At 33.9% G+C, this 19576-nt stretch overlaps 2 protein-coding genes across 3 annotated transcripts; one reads left to right on the top strand and one right to left on the bottom strand.

Moving 5' to 3' along the window:
- The first annotated feature begins 622 nt into the window (after positions 1 to 622).
- Positions 623 to 6247, top strand: LOC126727165 (tryptophan synthase beta chain 1-like). The gene is made up of 5 exons (XM_050432705.1): positions 623 to 1007; positions 1491 to 1850; positions 3809 to 4242; positions 5633 to 5727; positions 5994 to 6247. Exons 1-5 carry the CDS (start codon positions 666 to 668, stop codon positions 6203 to 6205), a joined length of 1443 nt encoding a protein of 480 aa, XP_050288662.1. The 5' UTR covers positions 623 to 665; the 3' UTR covers positions 6206 to 6247.
- A 1871-nt stretch (positions 6248 to 8118) lies between these two features.
- LOC126727164 (polyadenylation and cleavage factor homolog 4) lies at positions 8119 to 16909 on the bottom strand. 2 transcript variants are annotated; one of them, XM_050432704.1, is made up of 7 exons: positions 16754 to 16909; positions 15039 to 15140; positions 14693 to 14947; positions 11492 to 12319; positions 9311 to 10252; positions 8650 to 9198; positions 8119 to 8366 (listed from the first exon to the last, which is right to left on the bottom strand). In XM_050432704.1, exons 3-7 carry the CDS (start codon positions 14897 to 14899, stop codon positions 8322 to 8324), a joined length of 2571 nt encoding a protein of 856 aa, XP_050288661.1. In that variant the 5' UTR covers positions 14900 to 14947; positions 15039 to 15140; positions 16754 to 16909; the 3' UTR covers positions 8119 to 8321. The 2 variants fall into 2 exon arrangements, with proteins under 2 accessions (XP_050288661.1, XP_050288660.1); XM_050432703.1 differs by lacking the exon at positions 16754 to 16909 and adding an exon at positions 16061 to 16661.
- Between the last annotated feature and the right edge of the window lie 2667 nt (positions 16910 to 19576).

The raw sequence follows: 19576 nt of genomic DNA, 5'->3' as shown, positions 1-19576 counted from the left end.
TAAATTAGGGGACAAATATCCATTTTCCACACATGAAAAGTAGATTTTTTTTTTTTTTTTTTAATTCTGTACCTGCACACACTAAGGACAACACTTGCGGTAGAACCATTGCACTACTTCCCTTTCGATTATTGGGTTCATGTGATGTAAACTGATAAGCAAATGAGGATTGTGGCCATCAGGAGAGGAACTAGAAATTTTTGCTTAGGCCAACCCCTATTTTTATAGGCTATATCTTTAGAAAAGTTTAATATTTATATGTAATATAAAGGATTTAAAGAAAAAAAAAAATTGAGGCCCCACCAGCTTTGGAGGAAGTATATGCTTCCTCCCTCTCACAAGCTGGTGAGTCCTACCAGATGTGAGAGGAGAGAAACATACATCCGTAATAGAGTGTATTTTCTCACAGCCTGGGCTTTAGTTCTGCCACTGGTGGCCACTGTGTCCCTGCGAATTAGACACTTGTGAACCTCGTTTTTTCATAAAACCTCCTCGTGTTCCTCGTTTTGGTGGCCGTTTTGAGTACCGTATTTGTTAACTACCTTTGACTTGTCTGAGAATAATGCCTCTATAAAAAAAAAAAAAAACTCAAAGTGTTCCAACAAGTACTGAGTATTAACAAACACCCAAATATAACTCTCTCTCTCTCTCACCCTTACACAAATATGGCTTGTAATATGCGAACTGATCTTCTTATTTCCCAAATATGTCCAACCAGTGGACATGTTAGTGTTAAGAGAAGAATAGGCAATGCCTCTGTGGTTCGTGCTGTAGTTGTTGATCACAACACTTTGGTTAAGGATATTATCGGTTCGACTAGGAGTTTGATTATGAGGAGGCCGACATTGCCAAAGCCACAACTAGTTGAAGAAACTGATCATGAAAGGAAAGGATGTAAAGGAAAATTTGGGAGGTTTGGAGGGAATTTCGTGCCAGAGACATTGATTTCTTGCTTGAGCGATCTTGAAGCTGAATTCAATTTGGTTTTGCATGACGCCCAGTTTCAGGTTTGCATTAAACAATCACAACTAAGCGCTACACAAACTAAGAATACTAAAAATCCATTGTGAATGACATTATTCTTCTTTCATTAACCGGAAGAAAGTTGTGGGAGTTTAAAACCAATGTTAGATTTTAGCTAGAAGCTAGCCCAACCAAAAAAAAAAACTTTTTGAGCTCTTAAACACTCTAAATACACATCATTTCCTGACCTTTTTCATATTTTAAAAATGTGATAAGTTATAATTGATGTAATATTATTTTCATATCATTCTAATATGAATGTCATTTTTATTGTACACTAATCACAACATACCACTTAAAAAATTATAAATAATACTGTGGAAGTTTTTGTGTCATTAGACTAATTATTCATATATAGCATGACCAAAAGAGGGAAAGAAAAATGCTAAAATGACTCTTCATGCAAAAGCTGAGTTTTTTTTTTTTTTTTTTTTTTTTTTTTTTTTTAATGGATGAATTTATTTTAGGCTGAGCTAGCAACGGCACTAGGAGACTATGTTGGGAGGGAAACACCTCTATACTTTGCCGAGCGGCTCACAAATCACTACAAGAAGAACAATAATGGAGAAGGCCCAGATATATATCTAAAAAGAGAAGATCTGAACCATGGTGGAGCACACAAGATCAACAACGCCATAGCCCAGGCCATGATTGCCAAACGTCTAGGCCGAAAAAGTGTTGTGGCAGCCACTGGTGCTGGACAACATGGTGTGGCCACAGCTGCTGCATGTGCCAAACTTTCTTTACAGTGCACAATCTTCATGGGTACCAAAGATATGGAGAAACAGTCTTCTAATTTGGTGTTGATGAAGTTGCTGGGCGCTGAGGTATACATAAATATTTCTTTATTTCTTACAATAATTCACATTTTTCTGACAGTCATGTTTTATGATTTTACTGTGGTATCATAACAGTGATTTTGAGTTTTTTTTTTTTTTTTTTTTGAAGAATTAGTGATTTTGAGTTCAAACTTTATTATAGATAATGGTTAAATAATTCAATTCAGGTACAAGCTTTTGAAACGTTCAAAAACTTTTTCACTCCCAGAGTTATTTTCTCTAATATAAAATGATAATTTTTATAAAGATTTGATTTGATATCATATTCAATAAAGACTAGACAAATATATTGTACCTGTAACAAAATGATGTAACTTCATTCTTTAGATCATATTTTAATGGCTATAAGGAAGAGTCTACATAATTAACATATAATAGAGGCTAGTTCACATTTAAAAGTGAATTGTGTATTCAACAAACATACAAACTATTATGATATATATTAGATGCGTCAAATGTTATAAATTTACTATTAGAGTTTCTATAATTACTTATAAACTCAAAATTTACATGGTAAACATATAATATGAGATTTATTACATATTTGCGCAACACACACTCAATTATTCAAATCTTGAAAATTTGAGGTATCAATTTTTAAAGTCTCATTATTTTTTATGTAACTATATTTTTACGAATTTTCAATAAATAAATAAGCTTTCCCAAAAACAAAACCTAATACAAAGGAATATCTGTGGGCTGTGGATATAATTTATTATAACTGGGACCATATTTGAAGGAGAACCCTACGACACAACCTCTCGATGATTGCTATATGGTGCTTGTTGGCATGATTCTTAAAACGAAAAAAGGACAGTGGACCAATCCAATAGTCCCTTCATGAATAATCACTTCTGACATGCAAGAAATATAATATAGCTCCAAAATAGTACGGTAGAGAGGTAAATATTGACCATCAAAATTGTTGTTTTGGCGTATAATTGAAAAATGTGTAAAATTTATAAAATTTTAATTAAAAAATAATCTACATCCGTCAATCTATAATTATGTAAATTTATAAATTTGTTATAATAATTGTGGGGCCCAACAATATATGGGCTAGGCCCATTTGTTCATGGGAAGCTTTAAGGCCCAAGCCGAAGAAGATGTTAGTCCAAGCTCATTAGTGTAAAGCACACATGGGCCCAAAGAGGCAGCCGAGGACGGTGCAGCCCTCGGTTTGGTCCAAAGCTCCACCAGGAAAAGGGGCAAAAGCGGCATAGGGACAATCTTAAAAGAAAATCTGAAATATCTTGGAAAGGCTGACCTTACTGCCTTTCCCAGACTGATCTTTGCACCTAACAGAGCCGTGTTCCTTGGCTTTATCAGCCTCTCCCAACGACTTAGGTCTGGGACAGATGGGACAAGTATCAGTCTTGAAAAGGTCGACCCTACACGTGGACGAAGGAAATTGAACGCATGCTAGTATAAAAGAAAAAATATGTAACCTAAACAAGGGGGGCCTCCAGTCCCACGGGGAGAGGGAGGGGTTCCAAAGGTGAATACACCTGAACCATGTATGAACAGCTTAACAAAACCACCGCCGGGTAAACATGATTTAGCCTTTCGATCCCACTCTCTACAAATGATATTGTATGGGCCCACTCACGTCCTGACCCAACTACAATTTCGGTTCGTTCTGGAACGTGACCCTACAATAATTATGTAAATTTATACATTTAATTTCTTATTTTTTTTTTATGTATCTCGAAAATGAAAAACAAGAGTGAATATCAAGAATTAAAAATGAGAGTGAATGTTTGATTATTGTGTATAAAGAAAAAGAAACAATTATAAATGATAAGAAAATTTAATTTAATAAAATATAGTGTAAAATAAATAATTTGATATGTGATATTTTAAAAAGATGAGTATGTAAAATAAATTTTTATGTTAAATAGACATAAACTTTTGCAAAAACTGACATGAATGCTGTTAATATATAGGTTAAATCAGTTGATGGAAATTTTAAGGATGCAACCTCGGAGGCCTTCAGGGAATGGGTGGGAAACTTAGAGAGCAGCTATTACTTGACAGGAACAGTAGTGGGGCCTCATCCATGTCCAAGCATGGTCAGAGAGTTTCAATCAGTGATTGGAAAAGAAACAAGGAGACAAGCAATGGAGAAATGGGGTGGCAAGCCTGATGTGTTGGTTGCATGTGTAGGGAGTGGCTCTAACGCATTGGGGTTGTTCCATGAATTTATTAAAGAAAAAGATGTGAGGTTGATTGGAGTTGAGGCTGGTGGGTTTGGCTTGGAAAGTGACAAGCACTCTGCAACTTTGGCTAAAGGTTATGTGGGAGTTTACCATGGAACCATGAGCTACTTGTTGCAAGATGAGGAAGGCCAAATTATAAGGCCACACTCAGTTGGCGTGGGGTAAGAACCAAAGCACCAAATTTTTAATTCATTTAGCATATAAAAAATTATAATTTTAGTACAATTCTAATATAAAATGTTGATTAAACTAACACAATAACAATGAGTTACAATTAACTCTACTAGTAAAAAAATTTGTTATGAAATAAAAGATTTAATATTCGAACCCACTTAAACCATAAAATTAGTTGATATCTTGATCTTATGATAAAAAATCATTATTTTCAATAACATATTTACAGACTTTTTAATTATAAATGAGGAGACAATGAGAAATTTTTTCTTTCGTCAATTTACATTTTTTTTATATATATATTTAATGGTTAAGGGATTTGAATCTTAAATATTTACATTGAAAATACCAAAATATGTCAACAAGCTACAAAACTCCCTATGGTTAATTTAATTTACAGTTTTGTGCACACTTTTTACCTGTATACACAGCATAAAGTGCATATATACAATTTTTTTTAACTTTTTTGAGAAACTTATATACAAAAATTGAAACAGGAGTAGGAGTAGCATTTTTATTTACACTATAGACAATAGAGCATAGGCCAAGGTCGAACCACCGCATATTTTTATAAGAATAAAAAAAAAAAAAAAATGATTACAAAATCAGCACTTTCGAAAGAAAGATGCAACGTGATATATATAATAAAGTAGGATAACGTTTGACCCCAAAAAATAATCAAATTTATATTTAACAGTAAAAAGCAAAGATAATGTTTGAGCTTACCAAAAAAAAAAGATAATGTTTGAGACAAGTGATTTTTGACTCTCGGGTTAAGACTTAAGACCCAATTTGTTTAAACTTTAAACCTTCCTTTCACTTAATCCACGTATGAATATATATTGTCACGTCTAATGCAAGTTGCTAATACTAGTTTAGACCAATTATTAAATTAATTAAGGACAAAGTTTAGCTACAAAATTAGTTGTAGTCTTAGGCTATAAACTTACTTAATATCTTTTTATTGGATGTGAATTTTGACAAATCCACCATTGGATTACATCTTCTTCTTATATCCTCCATACTTGCAAAATTTCAAGAAAATTAAAGATCAATAGCTATGTCATCAATAAATTTTTTAAATTGCAAGTTTTTGTAATTTAAAATTATGTACAAAATATAAGTTTATAGATCATATAGTAAATGATATCCGATTGACACAAAATTTAACATGTGTATTAAGGGCGTAAAAAACATGCAATTCAACGGTTAGATTTTCAAAATATGTTGTAGTATTTATTTTATTGAGTGAGTTTTTAGCCTTAAGGTACAATTAATTTTGTTGCTAAACTTTGTCCATTAATAAATTAATTAAGATGATAGTAATGGCTACTTTTTAGTGTGATGTAGATGTGCCTAATCCACAAATAAATGCAGGCTAGAGTACCCAGCTGTTGGCCCAGAGCTGAGCTTTCTTAAAGACACAGGACGTGCAGAATACTACAGTGTCACGGACAAGGAAGCCCTAGATGGTATGTGATGATGCAATTATACAATGAGTAATGATTATCACATACTTACTAATATATATTATCCGTACACACTATTACTATTCACATTTTATTGTGGATATCACATATGCAATTCTTAATATGATACGTACGGATTGTACATTATTGAGTGCGCAACAAGATTTTTTTTCATATATAATAATTGATATGTACAAGAAAATGAAATTATGGAGAATACTATTTTCTAAACTTGAGACTATTAATTTGTGGTTCCCTATTGTTTGCAGCTTGCCAATTGTTATGCAGATTGGAAGGTATAATTCCATCGTTGGAGGCCTCTCATGCATTGGCGTTTCTGAATAAACTTTGCCCCACTTTGCCTACTGGTACAAAGGTTGTGGTAAATTGTAGTGGGCGTGGAGATAAGGATGCGGAAATGATTTTAAATCACAAATATTACCCAATGGAGAAACAGTTCCCTGCTTCTCAAAACTTGTAGATATGTGCAATGACAAGCAAATAAGGCGTGGCTGTGGCACCATTTTAATGTGCATTTGAGTTAGGATTAAAAATTAAAATTATTTCACTATTTAGCTTATTTTTGTTATTATTTATGGGCTCCAATGCACTTTTTAGAATTATTCATAGGTCCCACTGTACTATTTCAACAAATTTTTATATTTATTTACAGTACTTTCAATAATAATTTTTCAGTTTCAACAAAATAAGTGGTATCCAAACAAGTGCTTTATATTTAGGAACCTATGTTTAAGTGCTAAAAATGCTTAAAATAATCTCATACCGATTGGACCCATATATATTGCATGGTCACTTTATAGAGAAAGGAAATTAGTGACCTATATTTTAAGTTCGTGAGAATAATAGCAATAGAGCTATGCATAAGCTTAACTGTAGGATGGAATGTGAGAGTTTTTTATGAATTGAAGATCCTCATTATTGGCTGTACTTATATGTTATATCCAATGGTGTGCAGTTAAATTTTTATTATATAAATCAATAAAATTTCTACCAATTTTAACACACAGAAAAACTGCACGGTTTTAGAAAATTATTTTATAGTATCACTTTAAAAAGTGTTCTAAGTTTTAACCCATACCCTATAACTCGTATAATATTTATGATCTATATGAATCAATATTAATTAGAAGATAGCTCTCATATGGTGGTAATGAGTGGTTAGTGGTCAAAATATCTCTGCAACACTTCCAACTCCACCAAATAATATATATTTTTCGAACCATCATGATCCAAACTACCCTTTGTAGACTCGTTGTGATGTTTTTGTCTTTGTCAATCTTAAGTGTTCAGACAACCATATATATATATATATATATATATATATATATATATATATATCTGTTGCCCGCAATGTTGCAGAATTAATATTATTGAGAACAAACACCCAAATAAGAAAGATGCCGAAACATCTGCTTTGCGTAACACTACAAAGCTCCCTGATCTACTAAAAACGGATTTCTCATTTCTCTTTAGGATAGAGAAAAAGCATAAACGCATAATGCCCCTCCATTAGAAAAGTCATGCAAAGTGAATGTTTGCTGCATCTTTTGCAGAATTTAACGGAAAACAGATGTTTCACATGCTTCAGATGTCACAACTAACTTCAACCACACGCAGTAAGTTAGAGAAGCACATTAACTCTCTATAAGAAAAGTCATGAAAGTGAATGTTGCTGCATCTTTTGCAGCCTAGCAGCAACACTTCACAAAACACATATGTTTGACATGCTTCAGAAGTCACAACTAAGTTCAATCACACATGAGAGAGAGAGAGGGAGAGCATCTTTATCATTAAAGGTATACACATTGCAACTTTGAATGGCAGGCACGGGATAAGAGCGGGGTTTAAAGACAAATTCATTTAATAAAAAGAGAGTAAATTTATTTAAACTGAAGAAAAAAAATCCCTTCCAATGGAAAGAACAGTAATATCATAAACACAATTCTTAAAGCTCTACCAAAATTACCAAGAAAATGAAATTCTACAATATATCAATGATCCTGAAACCAAATCCAGGGTAAAAAAAAAATTTTAAGGCTCCAGCCCTCAAGTATACTGAATTTCCACTCTGATCGCCGTTTCACTTCCATTGATCCATTGGTTTAATGAGAAATAAGAACAAGAAGCTTTGGCATACAGATCGACCATTCATGCTTCCACCTGCAGAATATTTAGAAACAAAAAAAAAATGGACACAATGCTTAGCACCACCCACCCCCACTCCCCCTACCTCTTTTTTTTTTTCTTTTTTCTTTTCCTTGTTTTTAGGTGAACAAAACAACGCCCTTAAGACGGTGAAGGAACCACAGGAATACCTGTCAATGGCAATAAAGAAAATATTCTATGTCCCTCTTGAAGTTTTGACAGCAAAAATAAAAAGAATGCCAGAAAGGTAATATTGCAAGAGAATTTGTAACCTCTGCTGCAAAACGCAATGTTGCATGCTACAAGTACAACTATACATGTACAAGATACTGTGACCTCCAATGCTACTGTAAAAATTAGTTAAGAGCATACCATTAACACGAACAAAATCACATTATGTTACAGATGACATAGAAGTCGATCTAGCTAAGTTAAATCCGCATACGTTTTCTTTGACTACCCTCTGCAGTAATTCCCTGCACACAACAATTAAAAGAATGTATATGAAACATTTGTTGAGCTTTAGGCATAAGAATACAATGAAAATACTCACATAATTGCGTTGGTCTTGAGTAATATATTGCTCATTGATAGATACATGAATGCATAACACAGTCCTCAGACAAAATACTATGGCTTTAACCATAAAACAATGACAGACTTTCAGAAGAAAGTATATAAGAGACTTTTTTTATTTTTTTATTTTTGATAAATGTATATAAGTGGAAATTCTGAAAGAGTTGAACAAGAAATGCATACCCCTTCTTCTTGTCTAAAATCTTCAGAGGAAACCACACTAGATTCAGACCGGCACTTAGCATGCACTATTGGGCCTAACTGAGACCTATCCATGCCTACTGTCAAGCCATTGGGTGCATTTGAGTAAATAGCCCCCTTATACATCCATTCTTCGGCCTCATCACTGTAAAACTCTTCAAAAGGCTCTCCACATAATGCACATGCATTCTGATCTTCATCAGCAGGTACAGCCATTTCTTCATCATCCTTCTTTTCTACAACGGTCTCAGTAGGTAAAAACCCAGGAACTGCTTCAGCTCCTAATGCTTCTGCACCACTGAGCCACATACTCACACTTACAAACCACTTACGAGAAGGCTTCTGCTTTCGGTTTTTAGACATACGATTCTTAGTTACATGCCAATCCATATGACTACGGTGCTCTTCTTGGCTTTTGAATCTAAGGCCACAGGTTGTGCATTGTCTGGGGAGATCAGCATACAGGGCATTTATTGCAGATTCATGACGCACCTTGAGAAGGTCCGCATTAAACTCAACTCCTACAGAATCCTACATATCAAATAACTTGGTTGAGAAACAATCTAACAACTGCATTTCAAGGAAAAGAAAACAAAAATCAAAATTCAACATTTAAAGCATAAAGTGAAATATTAATGCATACCTGAGCCTGTTTGTTCAATGAGATCAAACCCTGAGCCATGAGAGAATCAAACAATCCAGGAAATGCAGTGCTCGGCTGTTGACTAGAGACACCGGGAACAGCATTTTGTGTGAGAGACATCATTTGTGATGGCACGGGAGGGGGGCCAGGAGGTAGAGGTGGCAATGAGCCTCCCTGTAAATGTAAAGGCCTGTTTAGGATATTCAACTGTACACCAGGTACAGGATTTGATGGACCTGTACTAACAGTGGCACCGTGCCCTCGTGAGTTATATCCATGATTCAAAGGGGCTGCCAGAAAATGAGGTGGCAACACAGCTGCTGCAGATTGATGCACATCCTGAGATGGAAGAAATTGTGGCTGTAAAGGAGTGACTTGTGCCTGGCTTAGAGGAATTAGTCCTGCATGCTGACTGGGCAATTGTTGCAGCTTTGTAGAACTCAGCTCCTTGTTTCCAAAACCATCCATCTGCTGCTCAGGGATATAAAAAGACCTATTTGGACCTAGATTATTGACAGTATTGCTAGTATTTATTGACTGGAATTGGCTCCTCATATGTTTCTGCTGCATAAAATTAGGCAGCAGATGTGGTGGGTGAGAGTTATGCACATTTAGGGGAGGTCTTACCCCCATATATGAGGGTACAACACCAGGCCGAGGTTCTACACCAAAAGAGTCAAGACTAGGACCAATTCTTGATGTAATTGTAGGGGGTCCGCAAATTTGTGGGTCAGCATCTGGAAGCTTATCTATAAGAGGAGACATTTTTTCACAATCTGATGGAGATGTACCGCTTGCCAATAAGGGCATATGGAAATTCCTCTCTCTTCCTTTGGCAAGATGGGGAGGCATATTCCAGGCCTCCTGAGGATAGCGAGAATCCCGAATCTGATTTCTCTCAGTTCGGAATCCAGATATCTTCCGCGTTGATCCACGACCAAACTGCAGTCAAAATTGCAGAAATTCAAATGTAAGGTTGGAAGTTCATTTTCTCTAATCATTATCAATTCCTGGAACATATTAATAGTTTCAGGGAAGTTGGCATTTTGGAGACAAGTCAAAAAAAAAAAAAAAACTGTGATCAAAAACATCAAATGATGTCAGAAAGCACTAAATAGGGTATTATAATTTTCTACCATGACTTTACTATTGGCTAAAGGTTGGGAAAATCAGTGGTTTCTGGTTTGTGAAGGAGCAAGAGGGCACATTTTGAGTTCTAAATTTGGCAACAAGAAGGTTTTCATGAACGGTTCTCAATGGCAGTTGTCTTGTGTGAAAGGAGATTAAAGGCTCTTTTTGACATTTTGGGTATTATATTTTGATGAAGAATAACATAAGGATTATCAAAAGCAGGGTGTTTCAGCTAAGGAAGAATAATTTAAAATTTACAGTTGCAGTTTAAAGTAACGATGCTGAAGGAGTGGAATTATAGAAGATGGAGAGAAGGAAACTAGTTTGACCGGGACCACAAATTTAAAAATTATTGGGGTTGGAAACCTTGACTCATAAAACTCAAACTAGTGCACAGTGGACACATAAGGCATAATAACCAAAAACATAAAATCATGAACCCTACTATAGCCAATGCCCAAAAGTTCCAGAAATTAGAAAGATGTATTACCCACCCCCTCCCTCTCTTTTTCTTAATGAAATACATTTTTTTTTAAGTCTTAATGACATACCATTAACTGCTAAAGTTCAACAGGAAAAAAAAAAAAAAAAAACAGAAGAAGATAAAACATGATGAACAGCATATTAAGTTAAAGGAACTTAAGAATATGACTTGATCTTATGGTATTTAATCTTGTTAATATTTGCATCACACCAATCCCCTCTATAGCAAATAGTGTTTATAAATTATAATATGCACGATTGGATTCTAATTACTAAAAAGGAAAAAATAAGGGTATTCACCCTCAATTCAAGACCCCAAAATATGTTCGTAAACAGCTGAAAAGACAGGGTTGCGATAGAGGAACCACAATACTCCAAGGAAAGCTCTAATCACATGATAGCAAAGGAAAAAGATACGGTAGGAAGTGAAAATTAACTAACAAAAATCACACCACTTGGCATAACTGCGGATTATGTTGCCAGAAGAATATCACTTGAATTCAAGATTAACTAAGCAAGCTGCCTAAAAATCAAGAATGGCACAGCAAACAAGTGGAGGAAGCATACACTTGATAAGGAGACTGGATCTTCAGTATTTATAGAAGAATCATCAACTGCAGGAAGCTGAGCCTGACTCAACCAACTGCTCCTATTATCAGGCTCCAAAGGGGCAGCACTCTGCACTCCAAAACCCGGCCTTGTTCTAAAGCTACCAAATGGTGGAACAGCTGATGACAAGAAATCATTACTTGTACCACGGTCTCCTAAATTGGGGCTCATATCTTCCCAATTAAACTCTTCCTCTTCAGTATTCTGCCATGATGCTGGAGCGACCTTAGTGTCTATATCATTTGTGTCCAGGCGTTGAACCTGCAGAGGCTTATTGTTATAAGATCTCTTCCCTGTGTCATTTCCATATGCATCAATTAAAGCTCTCGGTCTTTGGTGCTCATGTCCATTACCAAGGTGGTATACAGCAGTAGTTTTCTGATTATTATCAGAATAGTGTTTTCTCTGCCAGCCACTTGTTTCATCATCTCTACCAATTGCTCTACCAAGTCCATACTCAAATGGATGAGATGGAGAGGCCCTATCAACAAACCTTCTAGGAGAATTTTCTGCAGCAAATTCATCACCTGCTAATGATAAAGACCTATCAGGCCCAGTTCTTGAAGGCGAAGAGGGTCTTGCAAGTCTGGCAGTTGAAGGTGGATGCACCTTATTAGCCCCAAAGGCAAAAGGTGTATGACCTGCATCTCCAGTTGAGCTCAATCTTTGGGCTCCAACCTGTGAGGATACAACCTCTGCATGACCAGGATCAAACTCATCATATGGAATGGCAGGTTTTTGACCATACATTTTTAAAGCTGAAGTTCCTCTAGGATGCCGAATATTCTGCAAGGGTTACAAACAAATTACAAATTTTAAATTCCAAAGCTGTCCATTTCATGCACAACTGAGCAACAACAGAAAGTAACACAGTTCGTCTTGGCAGGTTTCTAAATTCAGTTACAATAAGATGATGAAACAATAACATTGAAATTAACTTATATAAAGGACAACCAAAAAAAATAAAGTTGCACAGCAGATTTCTCCCTACATTTATGAAATAAATGAAAAAATAAAAACAGGAAAATAAAAGATGTAGACCAAAAGAATGCACACAAGCAGATCAAGTGCACAAAAATAAAAAATTAGATTTAATTAATATCTGGAACCAAGATAGTTGAAAATATTGATAGGAGATCAGAATACAGAATCCCATTCCCCCCAAAACAATTCTAAGTTAACCATCATTTTGGGCTCATTATAGCACTTCTTTTCCATATCCTCTAGCCTATGATATGTGTGTCATTGTTTCACAATATATCACATGCATTTGTAAGCGTGCGTTTGGATTGCGTTGGGGATGAAAAAATTTTGCATTTTGCTGTAAAAATGGTGGGTCCCACAGTACTGTTCATGCACTTTTTGATACTATTCATGGGCCTCACTGTACAATTTAACTAACTTTTACTTTTATCTATAGTACTTTCAATAATAAGTTTTCAATTTCAGCAAAATAAGCAATATCCAAACACACCCTAAGTAGAAACTATTTTTCACAGAACACCATGATCTACAAGGGCTTGTTTGGATGTCATAAGAAACTTAAATCGTTCTACTCACGGTCTGTTTTTAATAAAATGTTTTTGGTGAGTAAGTAACACATATTTAGTGGGTCTTGAAGCCACAACTTTACTCTACCCCCAACCCTACCCTCAAATTCTTGTAGGAGCTAAAGCTCATCAGCAAACTATTCTGGACTTATGTGCAATTCAACCATCTTGAAAGGGACAATGAAGAAAAGTTAACAGTTCTCAGCAAAAGTAAAGACATAGATTGTGTCTTGAATTCCATAAAGTTCCACAGTTTTTCAAACTTTTTAACACAATAGATGACATACAGAATAGGGATGGAGAGCTATTCAATTTCAAGGACAACCAAACAGGCCCCTGTGAAATGCCCAAATTAAACAACTGCACCACAGCCAGCCAAAATATCTTTTTTTTAGGTACATCTGATTCTACACCATCAGTAATTAAACACAAACAATGCACATTTGGCACAAGCCAGGTAATTTTTTTATAAGTAGGCACAAGCCAGATAATGAAATGGTCCCAAGTGATTTAGGTACGGTAACTCATGAGTTCCTACCAGTTCTGTATGAATTCTATTTTTTTCTTCCTTTATTGAGAGTATACAGAGCTCTTCGAGCACTTGACTATTCTCTCAAGCGTTTGTACTCCCCCCATCCCACTCACATCAAGTAATTACGAGGAATCCTTGGGGTGGACCCCAAATGATGGCTAGGGCCTAGGAGTTATAAATGCTGTATGAATTCTAGTGTTGTTTACATCGAAATATTAATTGGCATTTGGTGCCTAAAGAAACCTCAGCAACGAATTTGGGAAGGCACCAGTAGGCCTTGACTAAATCAAACATGTTTACTCCACAAGTCTTAGGCATCACTCATTTGGCCATCTAATCAAGTAATTTTATTTCTTTTCCACACCATAGTATAGAAAACACAAGAAAATCTCTCTTACAAAACTTGTTATGATGTAGGATCTTTAAGAAGTCATCACTAAATTAGGTTCTTGAATAGATTTTGATGTGAAAGGATTTAGGTAGTGTTAGGTAATAAAAGATTGGATATTGAATGAGTTTGGTGTTAAAACAGTTAATAGATCCAAAAAGAAAGAAAAATAAACCCTAAGACATCAGACCTACGTTTCCAAAGCAATCACATGAAAGAAGAAGATGGCATTCACACCCTCAAAGCTTAAAATAAGCTGCTGGAATTTTAATAAATTCACCCTCTTTGAATGTAATTGAGTACAATAAAGCCTTAACATAGGCTATTGCTAAGCCCTCAAATATCATATCAGCAATTATAGAATACGATCTAAGAAGAAAATATTTCCACATCTAATCATAATGGTCAGCCACACCTCCTACAAAATATCCAAATATCTGAGTTGCAGAACTTTATAATGAATGAAGACATAGATGTCAGTATATTCCAAATTCTGGTGAAATATATAGATTGCTACTGCTAGTCCAGCAACATCTTGACTAGAAGATGCAACACTGTAGTTACTACAGATATCCCACTGCAAGAATTTAGAATAAAACATCTTGACAAGTAACCAGAATTTCAACTACTGCACTACATAAAGGCAGCAGTCCAACCCATGTCCTTTGAGAGAGAGAAAGAGAGCTTACAGTATCCAGGGTTGAATGTTCCAACTGACGCAGGTACTTTGGGTTAACATGAATGCCATGTGTTGGTCGTGGAGATTCAGAAGCCCTCATGGTAGCCAAGACAGATGATTGATTATTTACTGAAGGAGAAAATTGCAGTTGTGCCTCAATCTTATTAAGGACAGAAGGTGGAAATACTGCTGACCAGGTGCCAAAGAGATGTCGCATAGAATTATACTGATTTGGCTGAACTTGCCTGTATGCCTCACAGAAAACCTTGGAAAAAATTAAATAAGAATATTGTCAAAATCATGTGATAAGAAAACTAGGGACTTAAAATATATGCAAATGATTATGCAAAACTCACCTCAGGCAGACGGGGAGAGAAATGCCTTACATAATCACGGCCAATATTCTTGACAATACTGTCTAAAAGATATAGTGAAGGAAGTTTTTGCTCGACTGGGACCTGCAGAAGACATATAAGGGATGACATAAGAATAACAAACAACAAACAATAGTTCCCCTATTTCCCAAAAAAGTAGCTCCACCAAAATAAAAATTACCAATAAAGGTAGAAATTTGAAGAATGCACTTTAGGGGTAAAATATAAGGGGCTCTCAAGACATACAAATTCTAATGAATTTGCACAAAATCAAACACTACAAAGGAAAACACAGGGAAAAAAACCCATATAGAGGAAAACTTGGAAGGCTTTAGGTTTTGTTTTCAAAATAAACCGCAGCAGTCTATAATTTACTGAACTACATGATTACATATCATGTGAAATATTAAACTCAAGGGTATCATCCACAAACCTCCCCGTTGTTCTCAATAACTTTTTGATAATTTGATACTTAGGGGAGAAGGGATTGAACCCTAGACGTCTCCGTTGAAAACAACAGGAAGTGCTATTAAGATACAAGGCTCTTGGCCCTTGGCCCTATTCTCGAAAATTATTCAACTTGTAACCAAATTCCCATAGGTTCTCATAGGTTGCATCCTTAAATTCTACCACAATATTAGCACCATTTCCTAACAATCCGTAACCATTACAGTTAGACTAGGAATATCAATTCAGATGGATTAGACGCCCATCTTAAACTTCATTGAAATTGTGAATCTTTTACCTTTGCCTAAACCAAACAGCACACAAAGAATAAAAACAAAGGAGACTAAGAAAAGTACCAAATTCTAATCTTTACACTTTGAAGAACTCAAAAAACTTCAAAATTACACAACACTAAGCCGAGTACAAATGAAATACAAACCCAAAAAAAAAAAACCCTAAAACCCCATAACCGATACAAAATTCAGAGAAGCCCTCCCTAATTGTTGGTTAATCTCTCTCACCCCTCTCCCCAAAATTCCACAAACACCGAAACGAACCTCGATAATCCGAGCGCAAATCGCATCCGCGATGCCTTTCCCGTGCTCCTTCTGCTCGCCGGCGATTATCGTGAGATCCGTAATAACTGGCTTCGAATTGAAAGTAAGCTCCCCCAAAAACATCTCGTAGAGCTCCACAATTTCCTCGGAACTCGGCGGCGGAACGACGAAGCTCTCGTCGATTTCATCGTCGTCGTCGACTCCTCCTCCGGCTGAAGCCCTGAGCTCTTCGTCTCGCTGCTTCAGCAGCGCCCTGAACCGCTCGAGAATCGGCGGCGGAGGAGGCTTTTCGGTAGTAGCGGTCGCGGTGGTGGCCCTAGGGTTAACGGAGGAGAGCTTTTCGGAGTCCATGGCAAAAAAAAAAAATGGATAAAAATCCTGGTAGCAAAATTAGAACTAGGGTTAGGGTTTTGCGATTGTTGTGATTTTGTTGTTGTTGCCCCACCACTGAAGGGTGAGAATCGAAGAGTTAGGGTTCTTAGTTCCCACCATAGATTGAAGAAATTTAAAACAAACAAGTTATAGAGCGAGAAAGTGAGAGAAAAAGAAAGAGAAAATTTATTGGTGAATTTCCCGTGAGGATTTTTAAATTTTTCGATTTTTTATTTTTTATTTTTTTTAATTAATAAGCAAAGAGAGAAACAAATAATAATAATAAAAAAATGCGGAGAAGAGAGAGTGTAAAGTGTGAACCTTTGGGATTTGTGGCTGATTTGCCAAATCAGGAGTATTTTGACGGTCAGGATTTGATGATCATGTTGACGATGATGGCCCACGGAATCCCTCAGATAAAGAGAGAGAGAGAGAGAGAGAGAGAGAGAGAGTCACAGACTTTCTTTTTTTTCTTTTTTTTTCGCTTACAAAATGTAGAAAGTGTGAGATTGAAACAAATGATTTTAAGCTGTAAAATTAATAGCACTGCTTAAGGATATATATAGACATTAGCCACAAATATCTTACTATTATTTGGGTCTCCTACTATTCAGCACAAAAATAAATATATATTTGAAATTTCCTCTCCTACTCCTGTTAGGAATTCGACAAACCAACCAGTTGCCACTTGCTAATTTTTTTTCAAATTTTCCCGTCATCCCAATTATCGAGGTATAAAAAATATTTTAAAAAAAAGTCTCCTAATATAAAATTGGTTAAAATGTAAACAGTATACTTTATGTTTGGCTGAAATTCATCTAAGTTCTTTAACTTTATTCTCTTTAATTTTTTTTTTTTAAGAATATTAAGTATTTTTAACATACACAGAAAGAGGAGAAAATGTTTTAAAGAAACTGACAGTGATGTGTTCTGTTCAATTGAGTCTTCTAAGTATCCGTTTGGAAACAACTTATCTAATTTTTTACTTAAATTTTTTTACTGAAAGTGTGCTAAAGTATATTTGAACCTTTAAAAAAAATTGGAAAAATAATGAGAAAATGGGATTTTAAAATGTTGTACATAAAAAATAAAAACTAAAAACTAAAACTGATGCAAACAGACTCTGAGATTTTATTAAATTCAAATCTTCTATCTAATTTTGTTAAAAACAATTCCCTTAAAAAGGTATTATTTTCACATGAAAAAATATACATATAAAATTAATAAAAATATTTTATAGATTTTCTATGTAAGAACTTCTTTTTCAAAAAAAAAAAATTCATTAGTTAATTGCATATTTAATGGCAATTTTTTTTAACAAAATTGGACAAAAGTCCTAAATTGAATAACTTTGAAACTTAAATCCCCACGTTTTTTGTTTTGTTTTTTTTCTCAAGTTGAATGATTTAACATCATATCATATCATATACTATATAATAAAAGTTAAGTTTAGAAGTCGTGATTGCACCAAGTTGCTACTCTTACTAATTAGTATAAATTAATTATATATTTTTTTGTGAGAACATATTTCCTCAATTAAGGGATAATATTTAACAATTTTAATTTAGGTAAAACTTTACCATTTTAATTTCAACAAATATAAATTCTATTCAAACTAAAAGTTTATTATAAAATTTTCTAAACTTAAATCTCACACAACAACCCATATTTTCTTTCTAACAAAAACCTCCACATTTTGAATAAGGGATAGATTTAACAATAATTTAAAAAAAATTAAATTATATTCAAACTAAAAGCCTATTATCAAAATTTTCTAAACTTAAATCCCACGCAACTCACCTTTTTTTTTTCAAAAAGTTGCATGATTTAACAATAATTTAAAATAAATTTAAATTCTATTCAAGCTAAAAGTCTATTATAAAATTTTCTAAACTTAAATATCACACCACCCACCTTTTTTTTTTTTTTTTTTCTCTCAAGTTGCATCTTATTAAATTAGTATTTTATAAGGATATTAAGCTACAAAACTCTTGACTAAAGAATACAATTTAAAAATAATTTAATTTAGATAAAACTTTATCATCTAAGTTTTAGAAATTTATATTCTACTCCAATTAAAAATCTATTATCAAAATTTTTAGAACTTATATATATTCAGCCATGATTTTTTTTATACGATCCCTATCAACCAATAAGTCATCCCTATAATTAAATCTCACACAATACACCCCATTTTTTTGTATTTATTTTTTTCAAAATGCAACTTACGCTTATGTTTTAATCTAATAAATTCATCTTTCAGCAAAAAAAAAAAAAAATCTAATAAAATCATCTTAGTTTTTTTTTTTTTTTTTTCTAAATATAAGTAAGATGAATTTAAAAAAAAAAATGCATCTTACTTATTGTTTTTTACTTCTAAATTTGTGTGTAGGATATTATGCCAAAGAAAGTTTACTATAAAGAAGTAAAATAATGGACACCCATTTAAATTCTCAGTTATCTTGCTTCCAAAAAAAAAAAAAAATTCTCGGTTATCTTATGTAAGTATTATATATATTCTCAATTTTTGAACTCTTTTATGTATGTTTTGACTTTTGGTTTTGGTTATCGTATTTAATTTGTGAGTGTGTTGATTTTTTCAATTAGACTTTCACTAGGAAAAAAATTGGTATTAGGGAACTATTTTGTTTATTATTGTTTGTGTTGGTTAAGGCATAGATTAAACATAACTTAAATAGGAATTAACAAACTCATTACATGTCTCATATTAAGAAATTAACACAAAGCACAAAGAAAATTTTAAAATATAAAAATAGATAAACACTAATAAAGTCTAAACTCTAAACAATCATAAATTAAAGTAATTTTTTATTAAAATTATTTAATTATTTAATAATTTGTTATTACTATTTATTTAATTATTAGTTCTAATTATTTTAAAAAATTCGAGCTTGCATATGTATCTTCGTCAAGTTATGCATCACACAGGAATATTAAAAGCAAAGTAAAATAGAATTCAAAATAGTTTTTAATTTTAATTTTAGTTTTAAGTGACTCATTCACAATAATCAACATGAAAGCAAAGATCACCACTTTACTCATTAAAATAAGACCACCTCATCATCACTATTGTTGAATATTTTATGTTTTTTTTATTAAAAAAAACATAGCAATAGTGATGAT

Source organism: Quercus robur, chromosome 5 (assembly GCF_932294415.1).
Source record: "Quercus robur chromosome 5, dhQueRobu3.1, whole genome shotgun sequence".
Lineage (NCBI taxonomy): Eukaryota > Viridiplantae > Streptophyta > Magnoliopsida > Fagales > Fagaceae > Quercus > Quercus robur.
The sequence above is the reverse complement of the archived record's forward strand: the minus strand, read 5'-3'. Positions and strand labels throughout refer to the sequence as shown.

What these genes read in the sequence shown, in the direction of transcription:
- LOC126727164 (XM_050432703.1), bottom strand. Translation starts at nt 16,411, where the DNA reads ATGGACTCCGAAAAGCTCTCCTCCGTTAACCCTAGGGCCACCACCGCG. An exon ending in ATCCAGTCTCCTTATCAAGT is followed by an intron (nt 10,253 to 11,491) that starts GTATGCTTCCTC and finishes TTTTGACTGCAG; the next exon opens with TTTGGTCGTGGATCAACGCG. An exon ending in CATTGAACAAACAGGCTCAG is followed by an intron (nt 9,199 to 9,310) that starts GTATGCATTAAT and finishes TTTGATATGTAG; the next exon opens with GATTCTGTAGGAGTTGAGTT.
- LOC126727165 (XM_050432705.1), top strand. Translation starts at nt 666, where the DNA reads ATGGCTTGTAATATGCGAACTGATCTTCTTATTTCCCAAATATGTCCA. An exon ending in TGCATGACGCCCAGTTTCAG is followed by an intron (nt 1,008 to 1,490) that starts GTTTGCATTAAA and finishes AATTTATTTTAG; the next exon opens with GCTGAGCTAGCAACGGCACT. An exon ending in TGAAGTTGCTGGGCGCTGAG is followed by an intron (nt 1,851 to 3,808) that starts GTATACATAAAT and finishes GTTAATATATAG; the next exon opens with GTTAAATCAGTTGATGGAAA.